This window comes from Patagioenas fasciata, chromosome 7, assembly GCF_037038585.1.
Source record: "Patagioenas fasciata isolate bPatFas1 chromosome 7, bPatFas1.hap1, whole genome shotgun sequence".
NCBI classification, from domain to species: Eukaryota; Metazoa; Chordata; class Aves; order Columbiformes; family Columbidae; genus Patagioenas; species Patagioenas fasciata.
In genome coordinates, this window is record NC_092526.1 from 20161557 (window position 1) to 20189261 (window position 27705).

A 27705-nucleotide genomic window follows, 5' to 3' on the forward strand; every position below is an offset into this window, starting at 1 on the left:
AAAGTAATCACACAAAGGAATGCTTAAACACCGCAACCATGGGGAAGATGATTGGTGAACCAACCTCCCTTCTGTGCCTCGGGTAATCCCATCCAGAAAACACAAATCTCTGAAAGAATCAGGTTCCGTTAGTTTCCTAGAATTTTTTTTTTTTGTAAACTTGAAATTAAATTCTACTTGTATTTTTTGCTGATAACTGAGTAGCTTACTTTTACTTTGTGCTGTTCTTAGAAAAGGTGAATTGTCAACACTCTATACATGTGCCAGTGGCAGAAGGAATCTTATCCGTTGCCATGTTGTGTAAATGCACTATTTCCCGCTTTCAGTAATTTGTGGTGCATGGTGTGGGTTTTTTAGGGGGTAGGTTTCCTCATCAGTGTTTATTGTTGAAATAATAATATTGCTGGAAACCTTCATTTTTATTTTTAAATAAGCATATTGGTTTTCCTGGTTGCATAGACACACCATGTATGGTGAAAAGTCAAAAAGCAAATGATAGAAAGAAATACTAATTTTTAGTCTGTTATTTTTAAGTGTCATTTTTTTTGTAGGCCTGAATGCCTACTTAGGACTGCCTTGGGTGTGCGTAAACCTGCAGTTTTTAACGTTATATGTTGGTTGTTCATTGTCTGATTTAGATAGAAACCTTGAATTATTACAGCCATAAAGCTATTTTTGAATATAGGACTTTCAAAATACTGCAGCCTTCCAGCAGATATTAATAATTTACATTTTCCGGTACAAATAGTTTTATTGACTCTTCTTCAGGGAGAAAGATGTAGTTAAACATATTTTTGCTGATTTTGGCTTCACTTGAGGCCAAGTCTTGAATGAAGTCATGATTCTGCTCTTGTGTCATGGAGCTATATTAATGTCAATGGTGGCAACTGAATGTTGGCTTCTGGTGACCAAAATTGTTTTTGTTTATAGAGGTCTGTTTTATCCACTCTTCCTCAAATATTTCTGCTAAAGAAAATAATAGGTTTTCTGGTAATTTTGAGCTGCTGTTTATTTTCTACCATTTTCTTTCAGTTTCGCAGTATAAAAAGGGCAGAGAGTAACCTATTCTAGAAGTGTTTTGGGCTATCAGAGGTGTTAATCTATAACCAAGGTGCTACCAGTAGTTGTGCTAAATATATATTTGGTGTCTTAAAAATGTGCAGAGCCCTGTGAAGGTATTGCAGAATTGAGTTATTTATGTTCTTTCTAATTTTAACATTTATTACAAAGATTAAAACAAGATGTTATGGCAGGTTTTTATTGTTTTGGTGTTTAAAAAAAGAGAAAATAAAAAAGAAAAAAATGAAAAGCCCATCAACTCCAAATCTTTTGATTCATTGCTTATAAGTTATCAGATGCAAAGAACCAAGCTCATACTGTAAGTTTTAAATTACTTGTTATCGAAGTTGGAAGAACATGATCTGACCATTGTAGTATCACGGGCTCCACACCAGTTTCCATCTTCTTCCTCACTGGAGACACGGAGACTCCTGGAGCTCCCAGAGCTGTGTCAGTGCTTGCACAGGCACAGGAGATATTCCTGCAGCTGTGCCTTTTCTTGGGTGGATGTAACAAGACAAAGGCAGCGGGTTGGGCAAAGTCATCTGCCAAGCTGGAGTTTGAATACTGAATTAAGGAAAGTTGAAACAGCCTAGGGAACGTGCTGAGCAGCCTATTGTGTAACACTGCAGCAATACTGAAACGGAAATGGCTGCTGCCTGTGCACAGGATTTGGTGCATAATAAGCTAAGGCCATTTTTCCATGCTACCTATGTGATGAATTCTTATTAACAATATTTGTTAAGATATACTAAACATGTATACATAATTAAACTTTACCAGTGTGTGACAAAAGAAAACCTGTGTTAGACTAACAAGATTTGCAGAGCTAAGCAATGAATAATTGGCAAATAGCATTATTTTTGCAATCGTATGACCCTTTACTGTGTATTTATTTTGATATCCAAAGCAATGTATATTTACAATTCAGAGTTGCCTGTTGATGCTAAGAATACATTTCACAGGGTTACTGCAAATGGTGTAAGTGTATAAGGGCAGCATTCTGCTTCACAAATTAGTTCTGCTGAGAATCTGGGTGTATTAATACAGCTGATCTGCTTCTGCTGATCATACTGGCTTGTTCAAAGTGAGCTGAGCTAATGCGAATCCTTAGCTATGTGTTCAGATACACAGCATAGATGTGTATCCCAGCTGCATGGGAACATTCAGCTTTGAGGACACCTGTGGGTATTTTGTATCTGCTTTGTTTACCTTCTCCTTTATAGCTGCCATCCAGTTATCGTGAGAGGACATGGCTTTGCTGTTTCATTTAAATTTCTCTTAAACAGTGAAGCAAACTTGAAACTTGCCGGTTTTGGATGACAGTCCAACTAATGTAGGAAAAGGAGGTGTTGTAGTTGGTTTTGGGTTTTGTTTGTTTGTTTTTCTCTCCAGTTTTATTCCACTGTGCTGTTATTTAGTCCTTACTGTCATTCTCAGAAACTAATTTAGTCAAATTTTCATGTGCTCAGGCACATATTTGATATTTGAGAGAAGGCTCTACTAAAAATTTGAAGTTGTTTCTTTTAAAGTTCTTGGGAGTGAGAGTGTTTTCAAACCACTGTAGTTGCAAGGTTTTTAAAAATTGTTATTATTTTTTAACACAGATAAAACAGTTTGTCTCTTTTAATTTTTAAAATATTTTTTGCCAAGTTTAAATATGCATTAAGGTATGTATGAAATTTGCAAAGGAGGTGAGAGAAAGTGAGCAAAAAGTGAGAGAATAAGAATAAGCTCTTCATGTTCCCCTTTCCAACAGAACATATTTAGAGGTCAGAATAACCAGCATAATTGATTCCTGGCAGAGGCAGTATGAATTTTTATCTTTACCCTTAACTTGACTTTTAGCCTATATCTATTTAGCCATTTAAATTGTTGTAACCATTTCTTTTGACCATCCTCTTGGCAATCTCACTGTTCACACTTAACACTTCGCTTCCTCTGCATTTGAAGTCATAATGGCTGGAAATATTTTTGAAAGAAAGCATGTAGGCTACAACTAAGTACTATGGCACTCTAATTCCAAGTGTTAAAATTTCGTCAATTAAAGCAAACCTCGTGTAGTATAAGGTATATTTCCTCATAGGGAAGTTCTGGCTAAGTATTTAAATTGTAATCTTGACATTATGTTAGTTGTGATATGCAAACTTAAAATGTTTTAAGGATGTGATTAAGGCTGTTGAGAGAGCAGAGTTGATTATAAGGTGACCAGAAGATAAATTAAAGCAATCGAATTGTCTTTTATTGAAGGGGGGATCAATGTTCAGAAAAATTATTATGAAAATGAACAGGCCAAGCTATCATTCCCCTAGAGATCCTTTTATTTAATATATCTGCTTTGTTTTTCAAACATTTCCTTTCAAAGTGTTTGAGAATTTATCAGAATCCTATTGTGTTTGAAGGCAAGGAAAATTACAGTGCCAGTAGAGCTCATTTACTGATGCAGAGGTCAAGTAGCAAGGAGTACGTGTTCCCTAGCAGTATTGAGATGGCTGTAAAATACCCTGTCTTCCAATGACTCTTTTTGAGCAGAAATACCATTCTTTAATGTAGTAAGGATAGGCTGTGGTCATTGAAGACCTCGGGTCCTACTTCTGAGTAAGGTCTCAGGATTAGTCCCTAAGTCATGTCCGCTTTATGAAATAAAAAGCAAGGAAATTAGTTTAGATGCTTCAAAGTGTTTTAATCCCCTGTGTCTGGGTAGTTACCTTCAGTGTGGCACCACAGCTCAGCTGTTTGCTGTGGAAACTCGCTGTGCTCCACAGTCACAGCCCAGTGAAGGCTGGCACATAAACCTTCCTTTTCAAGAACAGAGCATAGGTCACTCTTCGTCTTAGAACTCTTTTTTTTTTTAAAGATCTACTGCTGGATGGGTTTCCTGTAATTTACACAGTAGTTTAACAGCTGAGGAACTTACTGGGAGATGCTGGAGAGCTAAATCTGTTGTTCAGTAATTGATGCTTCTAAGCTATAGCCTAGTGGAGAGCACCCTATTCCTTTGCTTAGGTGGAGACTGTTTCACTGTACAGAAAATAGTGCCAAGATTCATAGTTCAGAGAAAGTGTGCACAGGTAGCATGCCAGGTGCTGTACTGTATTAATCAGCCTTCAGGTACATGAACAGTCACTCATGGGCTTGGGCCTGGCCCAGTCTTTCCATCCCTTTTCCTTCTCAGCATGCTCTGCACTCATATTCTATTTTCCTTTTGTTCTTAGACATCTTGCTTGGAAGAACACTAAGTTTCAGGTTCCCAGGGAGACCTGGACATGGAGTTATTCAGGCATTTCAAATCTCTTAACTTCTGTGTATGTGCAGAATTGGCCTTTATGCTAGGGGAACTTTGAAGTGAGAAAGGGAGACCCTGAAAAAGCTCAGATGCCTTTGAAGAAGGCAGTTTGGTGACAGATGGGCAGAGCCTTCTAGGAAAGGGGGTTTCATTTGAGGACCACTCAAAGACAAGGGCATTGGAGTAATTTAAAAGTTACTGTTTTCTCAACTGACAGCAGCTGTTTCTCAGTCAACACACAGCAGTGAACCACTTGTACATCCCTGTGCCTTTGCAGGGTGTGGAATGAGCAGGGGTAACTGCCACTGGTGGTGGCCATACTGTGTCATGCGGCAACATGGACCTGTTAAGATGGCACGTCACACGCCTTGCTTTTGTTTTCTTACCCTCGGGAATGTGGCACCAGTTCCCAGAGCAGACTCAAGATGGGTGTATCAGGCACCAGTGTTTCCTGCATGTTGTTCTCAAGAGTTGGATACCTTCTAGCGGAAATCCTTGTCTCTTGTTCTGGGAATCGTTAACTCAGAATTGGGAATAATCTGAATATTAATTGAGTGCAGAAGTGTTTTCAGACCTAAGCATTTTTTTTTCTCACTTTCTCTTCCTTGTTCTGGCTGATGAACACCTGAGTTACCTCATTGAAAGTGAAATAGTGTCAACAAGAGGCTGTGCTGCTTTAGGGGCTTCCCCAGAAGCAGCCATTCAAGGGTTATCCAGCTGTGAGATTTGAGACCATAGGCAGTAACAAGCCATGTGCTCTCTGGCAACTGCAGCAGTCAGACAGACCCCTCAGCTTTGGGATGAGTAACACACTGCTGCAGTTCCATGCAATGAAGATGATTAAGGGAGTGGAGCATCTCCCTTATGAGAAAAGGCTGAGGGAGCTGCGTCTCTTTAGTTTTGAGAAGAGGAGACTGAGGGGTGACCTTATTAATGTTTATAAATATATAAAGGGTGCGTGTCACAAAGCTCTTCTCGGTGACAACCAATGGTAAGACAAGGGGTAATGGGTTCAAACTGGAACACAAAATATTCCACTTAAATATGAGAAGAAACTTCTTCTCAGTGAGGGTGACAGAGCACTGGAACAGGCTCGCCAGGGGGGCTGTGGAGTCTCCTACTCTGGAGACATTCAAAACCCACCTGGACACATTCCTGTGTAGCCACATCTGGGTGTTCCTGCTTGAGCAGGGGGATTGGACTAGATGATCTTTTGAGGTCCCTTCCAATCCCTGCATTCTGTGATTCTGTCTCTATCACTGTTCCCTGCAAGCACACACCCCCAAATATAAAGGCATTACCAAATTTCACACACAATCAGCAGATGGACAGTACCACGTCCCTTGCAGTATCATCACTGTTGACAATGGTAATGGAAATGCCACTATAAACAGCAAGGAGATCTCAGTGACCTCTCTTCGTCTATTCCCACTTAGTGGGGAGTACCCGTATGTTTGGAGTACTGTCTAGTACAGCATGCTGCTAGACACTGGTGCACTTCTGCTGTTGTGTACTGTCCAATATATCATAAAAACTGAATCTGCTGTGATCTTGAAGGGTCTGTGGCTGTACTTTGGGGAGATGTGTTTTGTCATATTTTTTTTTTTCCACCAATAAACTAATATGAAACTTGTTGCCTCAAGAGAGCAAGTCGAATGAATTGATAAGAGGCTGTGCACTACCATATAGCGACATTTCAACCTTGTGCTTAGGGGAAATTGACTGCAAGGATGAGGAAGCAGAGCCACGTATCTGCAGTGGTTGTTGCTGGATTTCTTATTCCATTGGTTTCTGCTGAAGCGTTAAATACCAACTACTGCTGGCGACAGGATATTGAACGTGGTGTAGTTGTGTATGTGCTTCTCAGAGCTTCTGCTTCTAAAGAGCTGAATGAACTCCCTTATTACAAAACTTCTGTTCTAGTCCTTGTAATTAAATAATATAATAAACATGTTTCATAATTTATCCATAATTTCTAGTTTTGACTTACAAAGACAAGTTTAAACCTGCTCATAATTCCCTTCTGCTGTGCTTAGGAGCTGGCAGACAATGTAAAATATTTTGTCAGCAAAGCAAAAGAAGTGATTAGAACTAAACTTCTGTTGCACTGGAATGAAACCATTGTATTCTTGCCACCTCCATTCCAGGATTTCCTATAGACAGACTTCAGTGTTTGCTGAATTATGATTTGAAATAGGCCCTTTTTTTAGCTCTCATCTTCATGTTATTTATCCTGTTCTAGCTTCATATCAGGCTAGAAGTTGGTTGCAAACCTCTTCATACTGTCTACTTTGTTCTTTCCAGGAAGCAAACTGGTGTTAGGGCTTGAAGGGATCTAGAGGATGTCTAGGAGACATTGAAGCTACTTGGTACTAGACCAACTGTGAGCAAGATACCAGAGGATCTACTCAAGTGCTGTGCTTACAGGGTCAGAACATAGCAGCTACATCACTGAGACTACCTCTGTGTCAGTTTAAAAGATAAAAAAGAGCAGGCTAAGGACAGCATTCTCAGTGTTCTGCTGCTAAGTGGTAGGGAACAGTTCTTGTCCACTGTGGCTAAGCTGTCAGCCCTCTGCCAAAACCCAGGTGCCCCCATTCAGTCTGCCTGCTGGGAACAGTTCTGGCACCTGTGTTTTCCAGGAGAATGTGAGGTGGCCTGGGCCAAAACTTTGAAATGTGCTAATTGTTAAACAGTGTGGCCAGTACTGGAGTCTCTGCCTTAACCGGGTTTTACTAGTAGCCATTTAGCCCAGCATATGTTAGCTTCCTCACAGATTTATTTTTTTTTAAACGTGCAACCAAATGGTGGTTAGAAGGGGGCTCTGGAGATTATCTAGTCCAGCTTCTGGGTGGAGCACAAAGCAGCTGGTTTGGAATTAATGAGTCCTAAAGGTAGCTGTAGGGATTTAAAAAGTTCCGTTTCAGAGATTAATGTGGTTTTTTGTGTTTGTTTGTTTTGTTTCACTCTCCTTGCTTTCAGTGGGATTTGGCAGAACCGTGTCATAGATCCATAGCACTAGGTTGTGTGTCCTAGTCAGTCAGTCAGCCTAGCATGTCAGCAATCCTAGAGAAACTTTTTGCCTGGGTAAGTATCAGCAGTGCTTGCCTCTGCAGTGCTGCAAGCAGCATGGTGGCAGCTGTGTGTCCTCTGAGCAAGCTCCAGCTGTCCTTGGTCTCTCCTCAATTAGTTAGGGGTACACTTTCTCATTAATCACATGCAGTTCATGTTATATTTCTACCTCTGATGCTGAATTTCTGCTTGAATACTTTGCTTTATAATCTACTCAACCCCAGTAGCATATTGGGCATCTCATTTCTTAATGTGGCAAGGAGAGAGTGTGCGAAGCAATTGATGTCTCTGGCTGGAGTGGGGAGTTTCTGAATTCGAGGCATTTATTGAGCACTAAATTCGTATATGGTCTTTGTGACTTCATTGTCTTTTATCTGTCTGCAATATTGGAATTATCAGATGGATTTCTTATGGGGGTGATGTGAACACTGATTAGGTCACATATATTTGGCAATGGGAACCGTAGTGTTCAGAGTGGTTTCTTCTTATTTAATTTCATCCCTGATTATGAACATTTCTTCCTCCTGTGGCAGCCAAGGGAGGGTGTTTGAAAAGAAACTCCCATTTTTTTCCTTGTGGGAAATTTCACAACATAACCTAGAAATCAGGGATGCTATTGACATCAAAATAAGAAAAGTACTTCCTGGAACCAAGGTGTTACACATTATTCTAGCAAAATAACCATCTCCATACAATGTCAAGTTAGAGTATGACTTTGCTGTTTTTTTCAGTTCTTGTGTCCTCACTGTTTTCTGATTAATTATATCTTATTTCATACTAAATGGTTATTCAAGACCAGAAGTGGCAACTTATTGATACTTCTAATTAAAAATGTCTTTGGATATTATGACTGAATATTCTGCAGTTGGATGTTTCAGTGCCTTATTGTCTCTGTTCCTATTACAGGTGCATGTGACAGCATTGCAGCAATGAGTGGAATTTTGAAGAGGAAATTTGAAGAAGTTGATGGCTCCTCACCTTGTTCCTCTGTGAGGGAATCAGATGATGACATTTCTAGCAGTGAAAGTGCTGACAGCGGTGATAGTGTCAATCCATCCACTTCTAATCATTTTACTCGTAAGTACAAAAGTTGTGTATCTAAATAATTCTTTCTGTTGCTCGAAATAAATTTTGCGGTTAGATAAATATGATGATTTTAAATTGAACAGGGGATAAAATGGACTTTTTGTGGTATTCAGTTTGTGGCTTGCTCAAAACAACTTAGCAAACTTCCACCCTTTTGTCTCCTTGTTAACTATATAAAGCTATTTGTCATTGTAAAAATTTGAAGTCACTTGGAAGCCCCTGCCTATTTGCTGTTTGAATTATGTAGCTGTTTGTAGTTAACACTGGGAATTGTGCTTGAGGTATTTTAAACAGGTACTGTAGAGAAGGTGTTTTAGGTAAATCTGTTTATTTTCCTCAGGTAAGTGTAGCTGTCAGCTGTCTGCAGTATTGTATTGTGAGAGTTCTTCTCTGAAGAAAATAATAAGCTTTCTTTTAGTTGGAATTGAGGAACATGGTGTATAGCCACATTAATGCAAAAGTTTCTATTCTTCATGTACAGGAGGGTACCAGGCAATGGTTTTGTGTACAGATAAGAATTTGTTTTTAAGTTAGTAAAGCTAGGTATATTATGTGCAGCATATATATGTGGAAAGAATGAATTTATATTTTATATTTGTAGTTTATGATATTTGGTTTAGGTGGTTTTATTGTTTTAACAGTGAACTTCATGTTTTAAAAAGCAGCGGTTTGCTACCTTCAACTCTGCCTGCACATAGATCTCCCCGCTGGAGTCAGTGGCTGTAAAGCCGTTTTCTTAAGACTCTGGGCTAAGGAGTAGGTGATCCTTATAACAGTCTGGTTTAGACTGTGCCTAGAAATCATGTTTGTAGCATGTGAAATGAATGTTCATATAATGGATTTGTCTGCCAAATGCTGCTTTGCAGTTTGAACTAGGATTTGGATGTGAGGGTCCAGATCATCTTGGCTCTAGAATGGAACCCTCCTGTGCAAAGGGTTACATGGACACAACTTTTCAAATGTGTTTACATGTGACAATCTTGATGTGGTGTATCATATTTATGATGCAGTACTATTTTATTGAAATGCCACAAAGGAGTAAGTGACCAAGTAAATGTCTTTAGTAGTATTAAGAAATAGCTTGGTTTCAATGTCATCTTTTAACTTCTGCGCCTGTTTAAGGACCTAGAAAGATGCAGCAGCCTAAATTCCAAGAAATCGATACAGAACCATCCCAGTATTATATAAGGCTGGTTTGGGAAGAAAAGAATTGAACAGGTGGCCTTGGTGCTACATTTGAGTAGGCAAATCTCAAGGTCCTCAAGGAGAAGACTTTCAGAGACTAGTTTTATGTGCCACTGAAACGCAGCATCTTTCGGTGCCTAACGTTCTGCTTTGCTCTTACTGTAATGCAGTGTACTTGCAGGAGCTTGATTAAGGTGATATTTTCTTATTGGTAAGAAGATAGAGGATGTTGATGCTCAGATGAAGCGTAGAATAGAAAGGTGGTTTTATCCCTACCTAATTATTTGCATCTTGCATCCAGATTTTCTTCCAGCATGCATCATTATTTTGTAAGTTTACCAAGGACACTCCATGTTGCACATGACAGGGAAGTCAGATTTGTTAATTTATTGTTAAAATGCTGCAAGTGAGATTTTCCACCTTCTTCTTCTTTCTTAATATTAAAGCATCCCAGTTACTTATATGTGTACCAATCTACCAATTGAGCAGTGTTAGAAAAATCACTAGTTAGCCTTAAGCACATGTGCTATATATAAGAGCAACTGCACTAAAAAGGTGAGTCTCAGTGATGACATATGATAAGAAAAGTTAATATGTGTTTGCAATAAAAATTAATCATGTTGATATTTAAAATGAAAAGAGTAAAGATACTTGACAAACGCTGAGAGATGTTTCTAACCGGATATCTGACTAGCTCTAGAAAAAACAGGGAGTTTTGAGATTGGATTTTTATTTTGTTTTATCCTCACATTTTTTTGAGTCTGTGTGCACTGATTCCGGAAAGCATGTTTTAAATAGACAACTGGTGAATTTTTTATATGCACAGGATTTGTTTTTATTTTGGTTTGTATCAGTTGGTTGACATCAATTGTGTGTGCGATGTTGGATGCTCTTTAGGGCAGGAGCACATTTCATTGTATGTACTTCATTTTTTTGTTTTTAATGTCTTTTTTTTTTTTTTTTAACCTATTATTTGGAAAAAAAAACGTATTTTCAGTTTTAGGAGGTGTTAAAAATGAACTGATCCTACTGAGGTTCTCAGCCCTGTCTTGTCAAAGCAGAATAGGTGGAAACTGTCAGTGTTTGTATCTCGTGAGTACAGGTGACTTACAGAACTACTAAGTGATGCTCACTGGAAAACTACATGCAGATGTGTTGTACAATAATGAAACTGTTAACAGTGTACATTGAAAGGTGCTTTGTTCATTTTTTAAACACATTAATCTCCCAAAATAAAAAATGGAAGCTTTCCTATGTTGAATATTTGAATCTGCACTTTTAAGTGCATATGGAAAGGAAGAGTTCTGTGAGACTTTTTTCAGTAAACAGAGTGAAAAGAGCCAGTGCAGAAACAAAGCTGGCTAGATTCCTTGCTTGTGTTAAATGCGTGACTTGATGATGGAGGATATCTTTCTAAACCATTTCCTGGCACATTTTACCATTTCTAGTTTGTGAGACACTGTCAGATCTTGTGTAGTGTCTTCCTTCTGGTCTGTTTTCATATAAGTAAATCTGAAGTTCAGTAGAAACTCTCTTTTACTGACTGGAAATGTGCAGGTCATGGGTGACCTGTAGTCACCACTGAGATCTGTATGTTAGCTCTTTAACTGGGCTTTTGAAAAAGCCTAACATGGCCCTCTAAGTCTCTCCAATTGACCTGACAAAGAGAGATTTTTTAATCACTTGTAGCTACAGCTCTTTCAGTGCTTCAGCAAGCAGGCAGTTTGCATATAAATCTATCTAGAATAGCTGATGCATCTCAGTATTTGCACAACCCTTGAAACAATATGTGTTGGGTCTGATAAACAAGAATCTTTCAGCTGTCCTGCTCCATTAGCTTAAGGTCAGTTTAACCTGCCAGCTAATGAGGCACAGAGCTGCTGTGGATCGTTCAGGTGCAGCAGAACCACCAGAAGACAGATTTGATCTCAGCAATTAACCCTGTAGCGTCATCGCAGAAAATACATGATTGAGATGTCCCTAAGGGCTCTGCATTGTGACTACTACACAGGGATAAGTACACAATTTCTGTAACAATATGTTAATTTAAATCAAGACAGCAACAGAAACCCCAAATAAATGCCTAACTTACGTTACAGGTGTCTTCTTCTGAGTCAGGAAATGAAAATACAGTCTGTAAAGCATAAGCAAATGCTACCAAGTTCATAACCAAAAAATAAATAAAGGTAGTATTTGGTCAGGTATGTGTGTATATAGATCTGCACGTATTTCATTCTCTCATTAAGTGGTGATGGAGTATCTTCATTACCACTGGCAGATATAATCCCTGCCATCTTTTTTACTTACTTTTCTCAGTCTGTTGAGGTCATTTCAGTTTGATTCAGCAGGCTGTTAGTCACACTACAGATGTACCTCAATAGATGCTAAAGCATATTACTAACTAGTCCACTTACCTGTCCCATTTCACAGCCCCTCCTCTATATCAGAAAGAGAGATGCTCATCCTCAAGTAGCAGTCCAAGCATGCATATGCCATATCAGTCAGGACTAAGAGCATATTTTTCTCTGGAGGTTCATGGCATACAGGGTGGGAGCACACCCCATGCCGTTTCAGCTCCTTTAAATTGCCCCGGTGAGCTAGAGCACCCCACTGCCGTGTTTCATCGGCTCCACAGCAAGCTGTCTTTGGAATTGCCCTTCAGGATGTCAGTACAGTGCCCTGACAGCTTCTGCATCTGTGTGCTGAGGGACACTGGGTTCTACACTTCGGCTCAGGTGTGGGGGATTCTTCCTGCCTTGTGGAGGTACCTGCCCCTAAATGCTTGATCTGTTTTTCTGATAAAGACAAATATCCAAGTTTAAGTTGCAGAATTGCATGCAATTGAAAGATCTGGGAAGACCTCATTAAGTCCTGTCTTTTGCACTTTGGTGCCAGTAAAATCTCCCCATACCATGTGATCACAGATTCATGTCTTAAGAAACATTCTTTAAGGAGCTGTGGCTTTCATCTGCTGTTTTAGCTTCCGTGTGGTGTAGCTGAAACTTTCAGATTAATGCCTTTATTGCAAAGGCTTCTCCACCTGCAAAGACAGATGAAATCTCCAGCACCAGCTCATCTGATAAGGTGATCTTCACCAACTGGAGGTAGAACCATCACACAGTCTAGTTGCTATCTTCCATCGGTTGTCTGTGTCTTGCCATTGACATTATCACTGTCCAGGAAGGTTGTCCTGCAGCCAGCTGTAATCAGGTCCTGTCGTTCTGCTGATTAAGGTGCTGTCTTTAAGAGTATTGGATGCCTTACGTGCATTATGAATGTGGCTGGTTAGTAAGGGTTCTGAGAAAACCTTTTGATCTCTAAATGCTGCCACCATCTTTTGATTTTGTTGTTAAAGGTAATGAGGAATTTGAAAATACAAATACATCCCCATTGCACTTTCAATAGGCCCTTAAAAGTACTGTTGGAATATTCTAGAGTCACTAACATCCTGAGATTGCCTCATCTCTGTGGCTGTGCAGAACTTGGAAGAGGGTATCAAATCCTTTGAAATCCTTATGAAGGTCTAGCTTCTCTTAAAATATCTTTATGTGAAGGATGAAGTTTTATTTGGTGTGAGGTCAATAGCACAAGACATAGCATGAGCTTGGAGCTTAAGCTGTGTGTTAATTGCTGGTTAATGATAGAAATGTAAAGGAGTTAAAAATGGTGATGCTGGTTTATTATGGGAAAACACTTAGAAGCTGTAGGTAAATACAGGCATTCTTTTTTTCATGCAAAGAAATTCAGTGTGATGTAGTGCAATATTTTCGTTCAAATACTCATACAGAATGACAGGGCAGGGTATGCCATGACAAGGTTTTACCTGCTGACTTTCATCTTGAATAACAACTATTGTAGAGACAGTTTTTTAAAAATGTAAAGAGGAGTTAGGAGGCAGGCTCCCACTGGTTTTCAGAAAGTTTTGTGCAACTAATTCTATTTCTATATTTTTGCAAAGTTCTCTCCTATAAGTTAGTGCATTTCATGTACTATACAAACAGAGAGACAGTGTTTACCTTACATGATATTTTTGTTGACTTAGAGAACGAATTCTTTTTGTTGAAGGTGTTCATGGCAAAAAAGCGAAGTCAGGACAGCTGAATGAGTAGTTGAATTTGTATCAAATGACTGTTCACAGACATCACCCACAAGATGGGACAAAGGATTGCCTGTAGTACCTTAGGAGAATTCAGCAAATACAATTATTATGCACGGGTGTCCTGCAAGGATCCATGGTAGCGGCTTTCCTCATCACACTGTTTGAATCTGGGGCCAAGGTCAGGAATAATCATCTACGAAACAGCAGCTGGCATGTAGAGTAAATGGCAAGGCAGAGAGCAGTTAACTTCTCCCTGCAGCCTGATTATGTTTGCTGAGGAAGTAAAATTAAAGCTTTCATTGAAATTTTAGCAGTAAAATTCCAGCTTTTAGCATACATCCCAAGAATTTAACATTTCTGTGAGATTGTAGACAAAACTCTGACAGTGAGGTTAAATGTTTAACAAAGTACAAATGAAGAACCTCTCCTATTCATGTCAAAATTGTCTGTGAGCTAGTATTTTTCAGAAACCGTTCTAAATGTGACATAAATAAATCTAGCGTTAGGCAAGCATTCCCATTAAGCCTCTCCTGTGAGGTGAGTTTAGCTGTGGCTTTACCCAAGAGGAAGGTACCCGAAGGATGGAGCAGTGAAATGCTGCTACGGTAGGTGTTGCTGTTCCACAGCGTGGTCCCTGTCCTGTCCAATTTCCAGTACTCAATTTACACCGGATTGTGCAGTTCCCTTCAAGACTGCCAGGTTCAAATGTATTTTAGAAAATACCTCCCTGTCCTCAAGTCCAAGTGTTTCTTTGGGAGGACATATTGTATGTCACAGCATTTCCTCTTACTGTGGATTTCTAGGCATATAGGAAAAGTGTTTCTTCATTAAGCATTTAAAATCTGTGAATTTAGAGTATGGAGACTCTTAGAAAAGCATCTTTTGGGAGGCAGTGGTGGGTAGAAAGAGAGATAGGAGACAGAAGTAGTTTCTGGAATATGACCTCTTCCCGGGTTTTTGTTTTCTATGAAAGGTGCAAAGCGAGCTGCTTTTATAAGTGATGTTCTGACCTGGATTACCGGGATGGATTAGGCCTTGCTGTTCTGTGGTGTTAAACTTGATGAAACACCGTGTGGGAAAGTCACAGAGCAGGGGGAAAGTGGTGTTAATCCGTCTTGCCATAGTGGTTTATATGGCACTAAGAGTATGTAAAAAGCAGACAAATGTGTAGTGGAGTATAAGAAAAGCAGCATTTCCTCATGTCTAAAATAGAGCCTTAGTCCAAAGGTCTGAATCATACACACTTTTGTCCAGCATTTTGAAATTTTCATGTGTTGAAGGTATTTCTGCACTGGTGACAAGTAAGTGCTTTGCCCTCACGGATTCAAGAGCGCTAGTAATCTGATGGCTGGCCATATGGTTCACATTTATTTAATGTGTCTTCAACATCAGGAGAATAGCTGAGACAGCAGAAGAAAATGCTTATGCTTTGGAGTTCAGCCAGAACTGAGATCGTTTATGTTTCATAATCAAAGAGCTACCAGTTTTGTTAGGAAAAAATGTTTGAAAAACATGATGGGTTTAAAATGTCATTCTTATCAGGATTTTGTAAAATTAGGAAGCAGTCTTTGAATTTCCTGACAAATACAATCACAGTGGGATCTCTTCCCAGGTGGGGGGTTCGGATTGTTTTGGCCAGAAATGCCCAGAGGGAAACGCTCTGTCTTTCACCAGTGTCACACTGCTGCAGCTGCACAGCCTGGAGAGCAAAAAGAGGATGTTCGAAGGGGAATGAAAAGTGCAGCTGTCTTGCACGTTATGTGTATGTGAGTGCAATTCAGGAAGACTTTGTTTCAGTCTGCCAGCGCCTCATTACTGTTGCTTACCTATTTCATCAGTTATAATTTATTTATGTATAAATGAGACTTGGATGTTTCTCATAACGATACAGTGGACTGCTGGTGTAAATATTTTGATTTTCTTCTGTGGAGAATTACTTTTCTTGGAATCTGGGAGCTGGGTGGGCCCATGATAACATGTGTTACCAAAACATGAGAAATATATTATGAATAAATACAATAAACCTGTATTTGACAAATGTGGCAATAATTGGGGGGGTTGTGTCTTTAATTTTTCATAAGTTCACAAATAGATATATAGTGGTTATGCTCAGGGGAGAGAGCAGAAAATACAGCTTGAGGTGGAAAAGGAAGGGGCACCAGAAGCACCTACAGAACTTCAGAGCAGCTGTGGCAGGAGGCAGTGGCTGGGGATGTTGGGTGCAGGTGCCACCCACCAGTGTCCTCCCTCTTTGCCCCCGTGCTGGGGGCCGTCCTAGCTCAGGTGGTTGTGGAGGGTGGGAGAGCCAGCAAACAGACAGACAGACAGACAGCTCAGCCCTGTCTGCAGGGCTCAGTCGGGACCCCGCTGTTGCCGGCTTTCCAGTCCATGGTTTGAAAATACCTTAGTAGGGGGAAGGGACAGGAAAGAGAGGCACACAACTTGAGAAGTTAGAGAGCTGCTGATACCTAGCTTTGAATAACTTGTGGAAAATGAGCTAGTAATAAAATTCTTCAGTTTCCCAATAATACATAAAATAAAAAATAAATTTTATTTGAAATATAGAAGGTAAGGTGGCTTTGAGCAACCTGGCCTAGTGGAAGGTGTCCCTGCCCATGGCAGGGGGGTTGGAACTAGATGATCTTGCAAAAAATCTTGTAATTATGAGCCTGTTGGTAGGAATAAGGTGATGGTAACCATTATTTGAAACTAACTTAGCAGCAGGACTTCATGGTTTCTTCCATATAACTTCCATATAAGTACAATGCTAAGGAGACATTCTCTAACCATAGTGTTCTAGTTACATTGAAATATATTACGATATTATGATACAAATACATTACTAATATATTACAAAAATTACAAATCTGTGTATTGCTACAGCTTTCTTCGCCCTTAGCTATTCACATATTCCTCTAGACATACATTTAAGCTTTTCTCCCATATAAATTGCTTCATTCCCTTTTATTAGCTGTTGATGAACAAAGGCCCCTCTTCATTCTCTAACCTCACATGACTGGAATGGCTCTCATTTTTATTTTTCTTTTTACCTTCTTTGTTGAGGAGTCATTTTCCAAACCCAGAAAGTATTTTCTCACTTGCTGTGTTTGGTGACAGAATTCCAGCAGAGATCAATGCTTTGTACAATGTACTTTAGCCAGGATGGATCTGACAGGGAAGTTTTATTGTCAAACCGCTATTTGTAATATTTGCCCATCTCCCATTAATTGTCATTGTGATGGAGATTTATGTGACACAGCAGCCTAAGTGAGAAAGAACAGCCGCCATGGAAGCTATTTTACAGAACAGTTTTATTTTTTTAAGGCTGTTGGTTTTTTCATGAAAACTGTATTATTATTTTTTTTTACATTGCTACTTTCTTTAGTTTTGATTTTAAAGTTTTATTTTTAGAATATCTTTGAAAAATTAATTACTGGGGGCTCCTGCTTCATGCGGACATACAGGATGCACTGTATCTGGAAAAATCCATTTAATGCACTTGATCAAGTACCTACTAGTACCAGCTTAAAAAAAAACCAAACCAAAACAACAACTGGGGAACAATTAGTCTTCTATGCCATTACTGTTAGCCACTGGGTGATAAAAATTGTACTTTTTGTTTTGACAGATGAAATATTACCATTTTAAATTGCAACCATGATGGTAGTAAAAGTTTTGACTTAGTGGCCCAATGTAGGAAATTGTTCTGAATTATGTGTATCATTTACCACCTATGCAAACAACCATCATGGTGTTTGTGTGTTTGTTCTATTTTTGTTCTTTCAACAGTTGGTCTCACTGTGTTTAGTAAACCACAGGCTGGCTAAGACAGGTTTACTGAGTCAAGCCCTAGTCTGCGTCATTTGGAGGTGGTGGGGGGCTAGGGTTAGGGTAATGTGTAGAAAAAAGGTGGTCTTGAATTAGGCAAAGCTTGTTTCATGTCAATGTGCAACGTTATTAACAAATCACTGAAATCTCAATTTCTTGAATGACTGCCGAACAATTATATCTGTTCTGTTCTACAGTTAATGACTGAAAAAAGACCGTACTGAAATACTGAAAGATGAAGGGCTGTGATTAAAAAAAAAAAAAGTGATATCTGCCATTCTGCAGGTTTTTGGCTCATGATACAGGTGTTTTTTTATTTTGGAAACCTTAAGAGATTCATTGTATGTTCAATAGCCAGAGAAGTGCATAAACCAGGAATTGTGCTTAAATAGAAATGGCAGAAATATCATATGTAGTCATGAAATAAACTATAACTGCGGTGGATAATGAGGATTGTTGTGAGGGAGAGGGGTTAGTAACCCAGAAAAAGATCAATAAATGCATCCTACTGTGTATGTCTGCAGGCACATGATGAACAAAGATAGCAAAAGGGTAAGCACAAAGAGCAGGTCGTGTTTCCAGGATGGGTTAAACATGCTTGGGTTAAACAATTGTTTGCTATTTCCTTTAATTCTTTTGGTCTTGCCTTTAGAAATTTCGTTTACAGACAATCGCCAGTTTTGCCATAAATGGTCTGTGGTGCAGATGACGTGTGCTGTGGCTGTTAGTTGGGGTAAAGTGCTGCTTGATGGGCCTGTGCTGCATCCAGGAACAGCCCTGGAGCTGCAGCAGCTGCTTCTGCGTGGCAGGGAGCTGATGATCCCACAGGGCCTGACGTGGCTCCCTGAGGGGGATGCCAGTCGCAAGCAGCTTGTTAACTTGGGCTCTGCTCTGGCAAACCCAGGAACTGAGCCACTCAAAAGTCAAATGCCAAAAATCAGCATTTGTGCAGCTGATATTATTTCAGATGAGTAATTCTGATGGTGCTGTTTGAAGATATCTGTGTCTGAAGACCTTTTTCAGATCTAAGAGATCATTCTGTAGCAGTAATATTCTTAACAGTATCATCCTTTCTTCTGATAATTGATATATTTTATGCATTCCAATACTTAAAGTATCTGTCAAAAATATTTAATTCCATATAATTCTGAAACATGGAACTAAATATTGTATTAATCGTTTAAATACATGAGAATGCAGTATATTTTTCCTTGCATGGAATATATCAGACTTGTATATAAATGTGTTAAAGATCACGTGTGATGCATAGGACAGTTTTAGGTGATGATGAATATTCCTGTTCTCTCTGGCATACTCACTTGCCATGAACTGCTAGACCCAAGATGGTGGTGTTAATTTCCAAAAAAACACCTAGTTTCAGTGTGTGTCCAGCAGATGCTCAAACACCACATCTCAGCCTCACAGACAGTGCCTGGAGTCAATATTGCCTTTTTTGTGCAGAACAGATGCCAGTGGCATCCACTGATATCACTTGTTGCTCAGGCAGATGGCATGTAAGCACTTTTTTAAGACTGGACAAGCAAGAAAGCTGTTACTAGATCTCTTCAGGAAAAGTGTGGTGTTTGCGCACTCTTTGGATACGTTTTTAGATTACAAGCTTTTGCTTCCTGGGAAAACCTTTGGCACTGGCTCCAAAGAGGCCTGCAAGCCTTGCAGTGCCCCTCATTCTGAAAGGAGCTTGGTAGTTGTGTAATGTTGGTAAATTTTGTCTGGGCATATGTTTGTGCTTTTTGATACATCAGAATATCTGTATTTTGTACGTCCTTCTGTCTTGAGTTAAGCAGCGTCCTTAGCAGTAATTACAACTTCTTTGAACATGCTATTTAAGGTACAGTGCATGCAAAATAACATATGTCCCTGATTGTCGATAAGATGGTCTGAGAGTTTTGGTTGGCTTGGAGCAAAAGGACTGAATGAGTTATAGAGCACTGTGTGCCTGATGTTGGAAAATGTTCAACATTTCCATTCAATATCTAATAACAATTTTTTTGAGATTACATTTAGGCAGCCCTCTGCTCAGAGTTTATATGAAGTACAGGAGGGCAAGAACATAGTGCCTTTGTGGTGCCAACTGTGCTTCCTTTGTGTCCTTTGTTACTGAGGTGGTTGCAATTCTCCAGTCCTCTCACTGGCATCCCTAATCTATGTTTTTAGGTAATCAACTAAAATTCTGTAATCTTTGTCTGATCTGTTCTTGTAAACATCGTTCTCATAATTATGAATATATTCTGACTATTTCCTAGCAGTAATGCAGAAGAGATGACTATAGAGTTATTCACAGTATTGAGGAAAAATAACACTGTTTCAAGCTTTTATGGTTATGTCAGTAGGGCATATTGTCTGTAATTTGGTTACAGGGCTATATTTTCTAATATACTTTTTAAAAAATATAGTTAGGTAGATTATGCTGGTTTTTGGACTGAATTACTTAATGTAAAAGTTTGGGGCTTTTACATTTGTGCTGATTAACATTTCAGTACATAATAATATTAGAGAATTAACTATGTTTTAATTGTGACAATAAACCAGACCTGTTACAAAACCAGTGCTGAAGACAAAGCACTTCCAAACTCTAGAGACAGTACAATGTGAGATGAACAGTGTACATCATGTTGCTCTTACTGCTTTTACAGAATGGTTCCAAGTCTCTCAAGCGTGGTCAGGCACCTTTTAAATCATTTTACTACCTGAATCCTGGCAGTTAGGTCTTTCATTCATACCTGCCCAATTGTTACCTGTAAACTGCAAAGCAATTAGGAATTAGTCTCAACATCCTGTTGTCATTTTGCAATAAAGCAAGTAAATCAGGCTGCTCAACTTAAAAATCAAATCTCTTTCTCTAATGTTTGTGGTTTTTCTGGTTTGGTTTGTTTTTTTCTCTAAAGGGTTACCACTGTTACCAGTGAGAAACAACAGATCAGTGTTGTTGGAAGGAGTTATTAAATGTCTGTAGAAATAAGAACAACATTTAACAGTTAAAAGTTGGCATTTGTTTTTAAACAAATCCATTTCATATGCTACTGCATATATGTGTAAGAAAAACTGAGTACAAGTGGAAGAGAAATCAGAAAAGAATGAGACAGGACTAGATTAAATTTCTTGTCAAAATTTGACACATTAGAATATATATATACATACACGTACTCCGTGGATGGCAGCAGAAAGGATGAAGGTAAAGAAAAAGGAAGTGGATCTGATTGTTAATCTCATTATTCCAATATTACTCCCCGATTATGGTGGTATGAATTTCTGAGACAGTCTGAAACACTAAAAATATTGCCTTTATAGTTTTTCTAATGCTAATTTATCACACTTCAGATTACAAGAGATAGGAATCTTTTCTGCCAATGTGATCCAATGCCTAAAGATGTATTTATGGATCTCTACAGCTAAGCCTTGCTGACAGAATAGTGATGGGTACACAGACCTATGAGAGACAGGATCTGCTGTTCTCACTGCTGTCATATGCAACACTGTTTTCTTCACAGGGGTTTGAGGAGGAGCAAGTCAGTGGATCACTGTCTTGGAGATGACACTGTGAAAAAAAGTTTCTTTTGCTGGGACTTATTTGCTTCCTTGGTAAAAGGATAAAATATTTTTATAATGCTGTGGGAAAACACAGCTGTCCTGGCCAAGCATTTCTGTTCTAAATTTCTGTTCTGTTTATTATTATAGCAGTTTATAATGGCTTCTAGGTTTTCATAGATGGTAAATATTTCCAATGTTATTTCCTCATTTAGACTGCAGACCTCTGAACTTCAGTGTGTACATAGGTGCCATTAAGGTAAATAGAACTACACAAGTGACAAATTTGCTGTATGACTGGAAGTTATTCATACTGTAATCTGCATCTGTTCTAGCTTCTTCAATCTTGAAGAGAGAGAAGCGGAAGAGAACAAAAAATGTCCATTTTAACTGTGTTACTGTGTATTACTTCACAAGAAGACAAGGCTTCACCAGTGTTCCCAGCCAAGGAGGAAGCACACTGGGAATGTCCACCCGCCACAACAGTGTGCGCCAGTACACGCTTGGAGAATTTGCAATGGAACAGGAGAGGCTTCACCGGGAGATGTTAAGAGAACACCTAAGGGAGGAAAAACTCAATTCTCTAAAGTTAAAGGTAAAAATTTTTCAGGACTTTGATCCCTGTCTTATTGATTTAAACAAGCAGTGTCAGAGTTATATGTGCCCCATGTGTGTATTTTGAAAAACACCATTTCCTTTCTGTCAACTACATTTTCAGTCGAAACAACAGCAGTTTTCTTTCTTCTTTTTTTTTTTTTTCTTAATATAATTTTACTGAAGACATTCTTGTTTGAAATTACCAAGCGCTGCTGTAGCTCTCATTGATGTGTACCTCAAAATGTTTTACAGGGAGGTTGTTTAATTCCTGTTTTCTACAGAGAGGAAAACAAAGGCAGAGAGTTGTGGAAGTTGCTCTTACCAGGGTGTCCAGCAGAAGTTTGGATGTGCCAGGAAGAGAATAAGTCTCCTGAGCCCTTGCACAGTGCCCTGTTAGACAAGGGCATGGTAACATCCTAAGTACAGGAAGTGAAACAGCTTTTTTTCTTCACTAACTTGAGCAAATTTAGCAAAAAGGAACAGTAATACTAAAAATGTTTTCCTTTTTCAGAGTGCTGATTTATATGATTATGCGCCTTTAATGTTTCACCAAAGGATATCTGTGTTATAGAAGAAATGTGTCAGACAAATTAACCAGCTATATCACTTTAACTAGTCAGAACAAATCTTGGCTATGGTTTTGAAGCTGTATTTTTAAATATAGCATAGGAGGGGAAAGAAACTGTTTATTTAGTAGAGGAGAACAGAGGAGGGGATTGTGTTCTTGGAAGTGGCCCTTCTGCCTCTTTAAAACTGTTGGCAAAATTTCTGTTCTGTTTTTTATAGTGGTATAGCTTGTGTTATATGTATTTTGGGCTTCGTTTCAGATGAATCTAGTAATTAAAAGTGCAGTTTTTAGAATTGTAACCAAACTGCTGTGCTCCATAGCCACTTCTCTTGTGATATTGTATCTCTGTTTCAGATACTACTACAGTTGCCCAGAGTAAACTGGCACCTTCCAAGTTGAAGAAATGCCTTTAGCTTATGCCCATAGATAGAACTATCTTCACAAGTTCCATGTCTGAACTCCTGAAGAACTTTGTATGACCCTTACTGTTGTAATTACTTTTTTCAGTCTCCTAATTATTTTTTATTTGAATAGCTAAATATATTCTTAAGTAGTTCATAAAATTTGAACTGTCATAATGAAAACAAACATAAAACCGCTCAGGACAAAGGCAAATTAAAGACAGATATTTGGACAGGTTGGAAACCAAAGAGTCTTAGTGACTTATCACTAGAGAGAGATTATGCCTCTAAACATTTCGCATCGCAGGCTCTTCAGAGCATCAAGTGCAAATTGAGCTGTGTCAGTGTAACCAATGACTCTGTGTAGACCCCTGGGCTGACTTCCAGGAATCAGCTCAAAGAGAGGAATCCCCAGTGGAGTGAGTAAAGAATAGTAACGCATGCAAATATTTCACTTTTCCTTTTTATAGCTAGAAAGTAAATAAAGGAAAATCACAGATCCTATTTAGCACTAAAGACTGGATGAGGCTTTTTTGCTTTCATCTGTATAGAGTAGAGCTTGGCTCCTTGTGCTTTCATAATTCTCCTCTTGGCTGGGATGGATCTCCTTTCTTCATTAGCTTAACTCCAGGCCACGCTTTTTTTGGGACATAGACTCTACTATTTGCTCCTCTTCCAAATACAACACATTCTTCTGTCTTCCCAAACACTTTTTTGAGTGGGTGATAATCTTTCCTTTGACTATTAAGTTACTGCAAAATCTCTTCATAAGTATTCAGTGAATAAGGAAAGCTTGTTTTGCATTCCTCCCTCTGTCCTAATTTTAATTGTTTCCTTTTACCAAACAGAAAAGTCCTTTCCCCTACACTTAATTCAGCAGTGGTGGGATTCTTTCTTCACTGATTCTCAGCAGTTGATGTGGGAATAGTTTACTGACATGTTCTGAGGCTGGTAAGCTGGCTCCGACGTTTCAGTTCAAATATTAAGAAATTGTGGTTAGGTCTTCAGAATCCTGAGAATGGCTTAAAAATGTTAATATCTTACTAATGTTAAATTTTTTTACTAGAGTAAAATATTTCTCTTCACTCTAGATCATGTATAAAGACATAGGGAACAGAAAACTTCCTTTTTGAACTAGTCCATTAAACTCAGCTTGGTTGATTCCCTGATTATACACTTGAGCTAAAAAAATAAAACAAAACCCACTTTCCCTGCCAAAAGGAAACCCAGGACTCACTGAAATAGTGAAGACTCACTGTAAAGCACCAAGCATGTTATGTTTGCTTAAGACAACTGGGCCTTGCTGATTTCCCATTATAGAGATGGAAGAGCAGCTTGGTCATTCGCATGGTTTCTAAATGAACACAAAAACAAAATGCTGTAGCGTTCTACGGTGACATCAGCAATTATGATCTTTAATGAAAATTTCCTAAGCAGGATTTGGATCAAAGTGACTGTGCATCTGCACAGAAAACTGAAGACAATGAGAAAACCAGGTAGGGCAAAGTTTGTTCAAAAAGGTTTTTCTATTTTAAAACCATTATGCAAACAGAAAGTAGCATTTTCAGTATAGTTTTTAATTTCAGTTTCCCCATTTTTTGCATTAGATTAAAATATGCAAGCCTGTAGGTAGAAAGAATTCTGTCTTGTAGAATTTGTTAAAAAAAATAGAAACGCGGGAATATATTGGAATTGAGTCTCCATAAGATTGGGTAATACTTATTATTTTCCTTGCTAAAAGTGAAGAGCCAAATAAGAAACTTCTTTTAATTAAAAGCAGATAAAGACTTTAAAATACTCTTCAAGTGACTTTAGCCACTTGCCACTAACACTTTGGTGTAAATATGGCTGACAGCAGCATAAACACTTGTTAGCAGCAGAGTGTGAAAACTCTGATGGCAACCTGGACATAGAAGTCGTCTTGTCGAAAAGGCACAAGGTATGCTTTACTTCAGCTTGTTGTCGTTTGAGAAAAACATGATGAGAAATCACAATAAATTAGCTGGAATAGGCCTTACTGTTTACTCATAATGGCTGGCAAAGGTGTCTAAGCTAAATTTTTCACGTTTCACAGAGTTGAAGTGAATTTCACCCAAAGACTTCCCGTTCATTGGCCCTTGCCTTGTTCTGTCGTTATGACATTAACCTTTAGCTTTATGAGAGAAATTTTACCCATCCACATATGAAGTTTAATTCAGATGAGCAATATTATGACCATCAAGATAACTTAATGTTCCCCTGAAGTTCTGTATTAGAAAATGGATCTGATGGTTCTTGATAATCTTCCTCCCTCTGTAGTTACCCAGCTACTCTGAGAAATGTTCAGATCAGTCATTTCATTAATTCATTTGTTCTTTGTGTGACAAAATTGAGAAAAAAAGCACAGGAGACAACAAGGAGGTCACCCAGCAAAGGAGTCGGGAACTAAGGTGCTTTGGAATGGCAAACCGCTGTCTAATCCCGCTGGATGCCCAGGCCTGTGACGTCACAGCCTGCTGGATGCGTACGGTGTTCAGCACGGGACGGATTCCATTCCTTAGTGCACTGCTGCTGTGTGGCAAAGCTGTTAAGATTTGCAGGAGGAGGAGCAGAAATGCGTGACAGGTTTGGTAGGGTGCTATAGTTGACTTTGTAAGCTGAGCAGTTACAGCATTTACCTCATGGGTAAGAGCCCTGAAACACTGTTTTTATTAAATACTAACTGAATAAAATGCTATAATAGTTACAGAAGCAGGGATTAGTATTCTTCCCCTTCCCCAGTTTCAAATTTAAATTCTGAGAGGCAATTAAGTAACAGTGCTTAAGGAGTGGTTTGAGCCTCGCGTATTTAAAACTAGAGCATTCAGAATTCCTAGGTAGGTCATTCACCTACTATATTAAAAAAAAAAAAAAAAAAATCCATCCTGGATTTGAACATTCAGGTGGAGTTGTATGTACAGTAGAGTATTCCCTCCCACTAGCTTCAGACAGCTAATTCAAGATGTGTTTAATTAGTCCGTGGATATACCTGTAGATTATACAGAAAAATGATGACTTCAAATGTTGTCTCTCCTACCTTACTGAACTAATACATTGAAATACCCAGCGTAAGTAATCTCTCCTTTGCCCCAGGGCCAGGCAGAACTGATTAGGGAACTATTACCCCCTCTTTTCCTAGCCACTGTAGAGTGAAATGAATAATAGAAAACAGAATAAGAAAGCAATCTGAAGGAAGTTTGAGAGGACATTTTGAAAATGCTTGAATTTAAGATAAAGAAAGAGGTAGGAGTATATTCACATAAAGGGATTTGAATTTTATAGGGATAAAAGACATGGTAAGTAAACTGAAACATGAAATAAAATGAAGGCACTAATAAACTGCAAAGGGTGCAGTTGCGGAGAAAGACTGAGAATACAGAGCAGAGTTGTGGAAGTGACAGAGTGCATCTGCGTGAACTAAATATGGTGCTGAATTGCTAAGAAGAGACAATTACTGATCTCAGGAGAATTTTTCTTTGAGCAGTGTAACATGTACACATACACCATATGTAAGGACTACTACTCACGACACTGAGGCTCTTCTTTTTCACAGGGAAGAGTATCACTTTTAACATGGCTGTATAAGTCAGGATTTTTTTTTTCTTTGATTGCCTTACACAGTTGTTATAAACACAAAACTGCACAATTACAAAAAGAGTAATCAGCAGGAGTTCACCATTGAGTAATTCAGTAATGCCATAAATGACAGAATCCAAACGATTGTGGAAAAGACAAACTGTTAATTTAAATGGAAAAATGAAGCAGCCGGGAATATAATAAAAGAAGAAATAGTGGAATGGGTAAGATTCAGAGCTGCTTTATTACATATAAGAAACATAGCTAGATAGGCATGACAGGATTTAGTAGCAGAAAAATGCAGAGTTACCTTTATAGTGATAATTGTTAAATGTCTAAACATTGAAATGCACAAAAACCAGGCAATGATAGTTATGACTTCAGCAATTTATCTGCATTTGAAACTGGTGTCTAAAAATGTATTTCGGCGAACAGGCCAAGCTGAAATATTCTGCAAGTAAATAAGGCAAAACAGATAAAGAATTTGGCTATAGGTAAGAAACATTCAAATTCCATTCACTGGGGGCTATTTTTCTGCAATGTTAATGCAACTGTTAATCCAAATGCAACTTCAGACTTCACTGGTGTATAATTATTACCTAGTTGCACCATGGTCTTTTTTTCACAGAAGTGTGAGACCAGCTGCTTGGTTAGTGTAAGTCAGCAACCTCATCAACTGAGAACATTACACAGAGCGGGGTGAACACTGGGAATCTGTTTTTATTTTTCCATTTTAAGCAGAATTATTTCATAGAACAATAATAAAAGAAAAATAATTTATTATATCACAAAATAAATCATGTAACTGCATGTGCTTCACATTTGCTATGTAGTACAATGCTCAATCTGGGTAATTTGAGATTGAGAAAATACATTGTAGCAAATGTCATCATCTTTCTGAACTGTGTTTTAACAATTGATATTCTTTTGATTCTTAAGCAATTTTATCTGTAGAAGAACTGGCAGATATAATTGGTGAGCTCTACCATGAATGGGAAAATTAACCTTCCTTCAGTGCAGTATTTTTTTTTTCTTTTCTTTTTGAATATATACACCCCTTTCTATATGAGATGAGTTGCCTGAGTATGGCACAGAAGTGTGCTATCTTATGAAAGTGGCACTGGATGTTTGTGGTTGATGCTCATGGCCATTTAATTTTGAAACAATTTTTGAAGGCTGTGGGAGCTAGACTATACATAGGTAATAATAACAGTGCCAGAATACTTGTATCTACAGAGGCTCAAAAATTCATATCCTTAGGAAAGGAGCAAGAATCTTCTCTCAAGATCCTCCACAAGAGGTTAACAACTTATTTCCTTTTTACTAAGATTATTGATTCAGTAACTACCCAGGAATAATCTGGGCTGGTTAGTGAAGTACTTAA

The 27705-nt window shown here is 38.6% G+C and overlaps 1 protein-coding gene across 6 annotated transcripts in view; it reads left to right on the plus strand.

Moving 5' to 3' along the window:
* CSRNP3 (cysteine and serine rich nuclear protein 3) overlaps positions 1–27705 on the plus strand; it is a 105862-nt gene that overhangs the window by 70695 nt on the left and 7462 nt on the right. For all 6 annotated transcript variants that reach the window (XM_065841064.2, XM_071811002.1, XM_071811000.1 and 3 more), the window contains 2 exons: positions 8324–8494; positions 21497–21756. In XM_065841064.2, coding sequence (XP_065697136.1) covers positions 8324–8494; positions 21497–21756 — 431 coding nt within the window. The remainder of the gene's footprint in view (positions 1–8323; positions 8495–21496; positions 21757–27705) is intronic.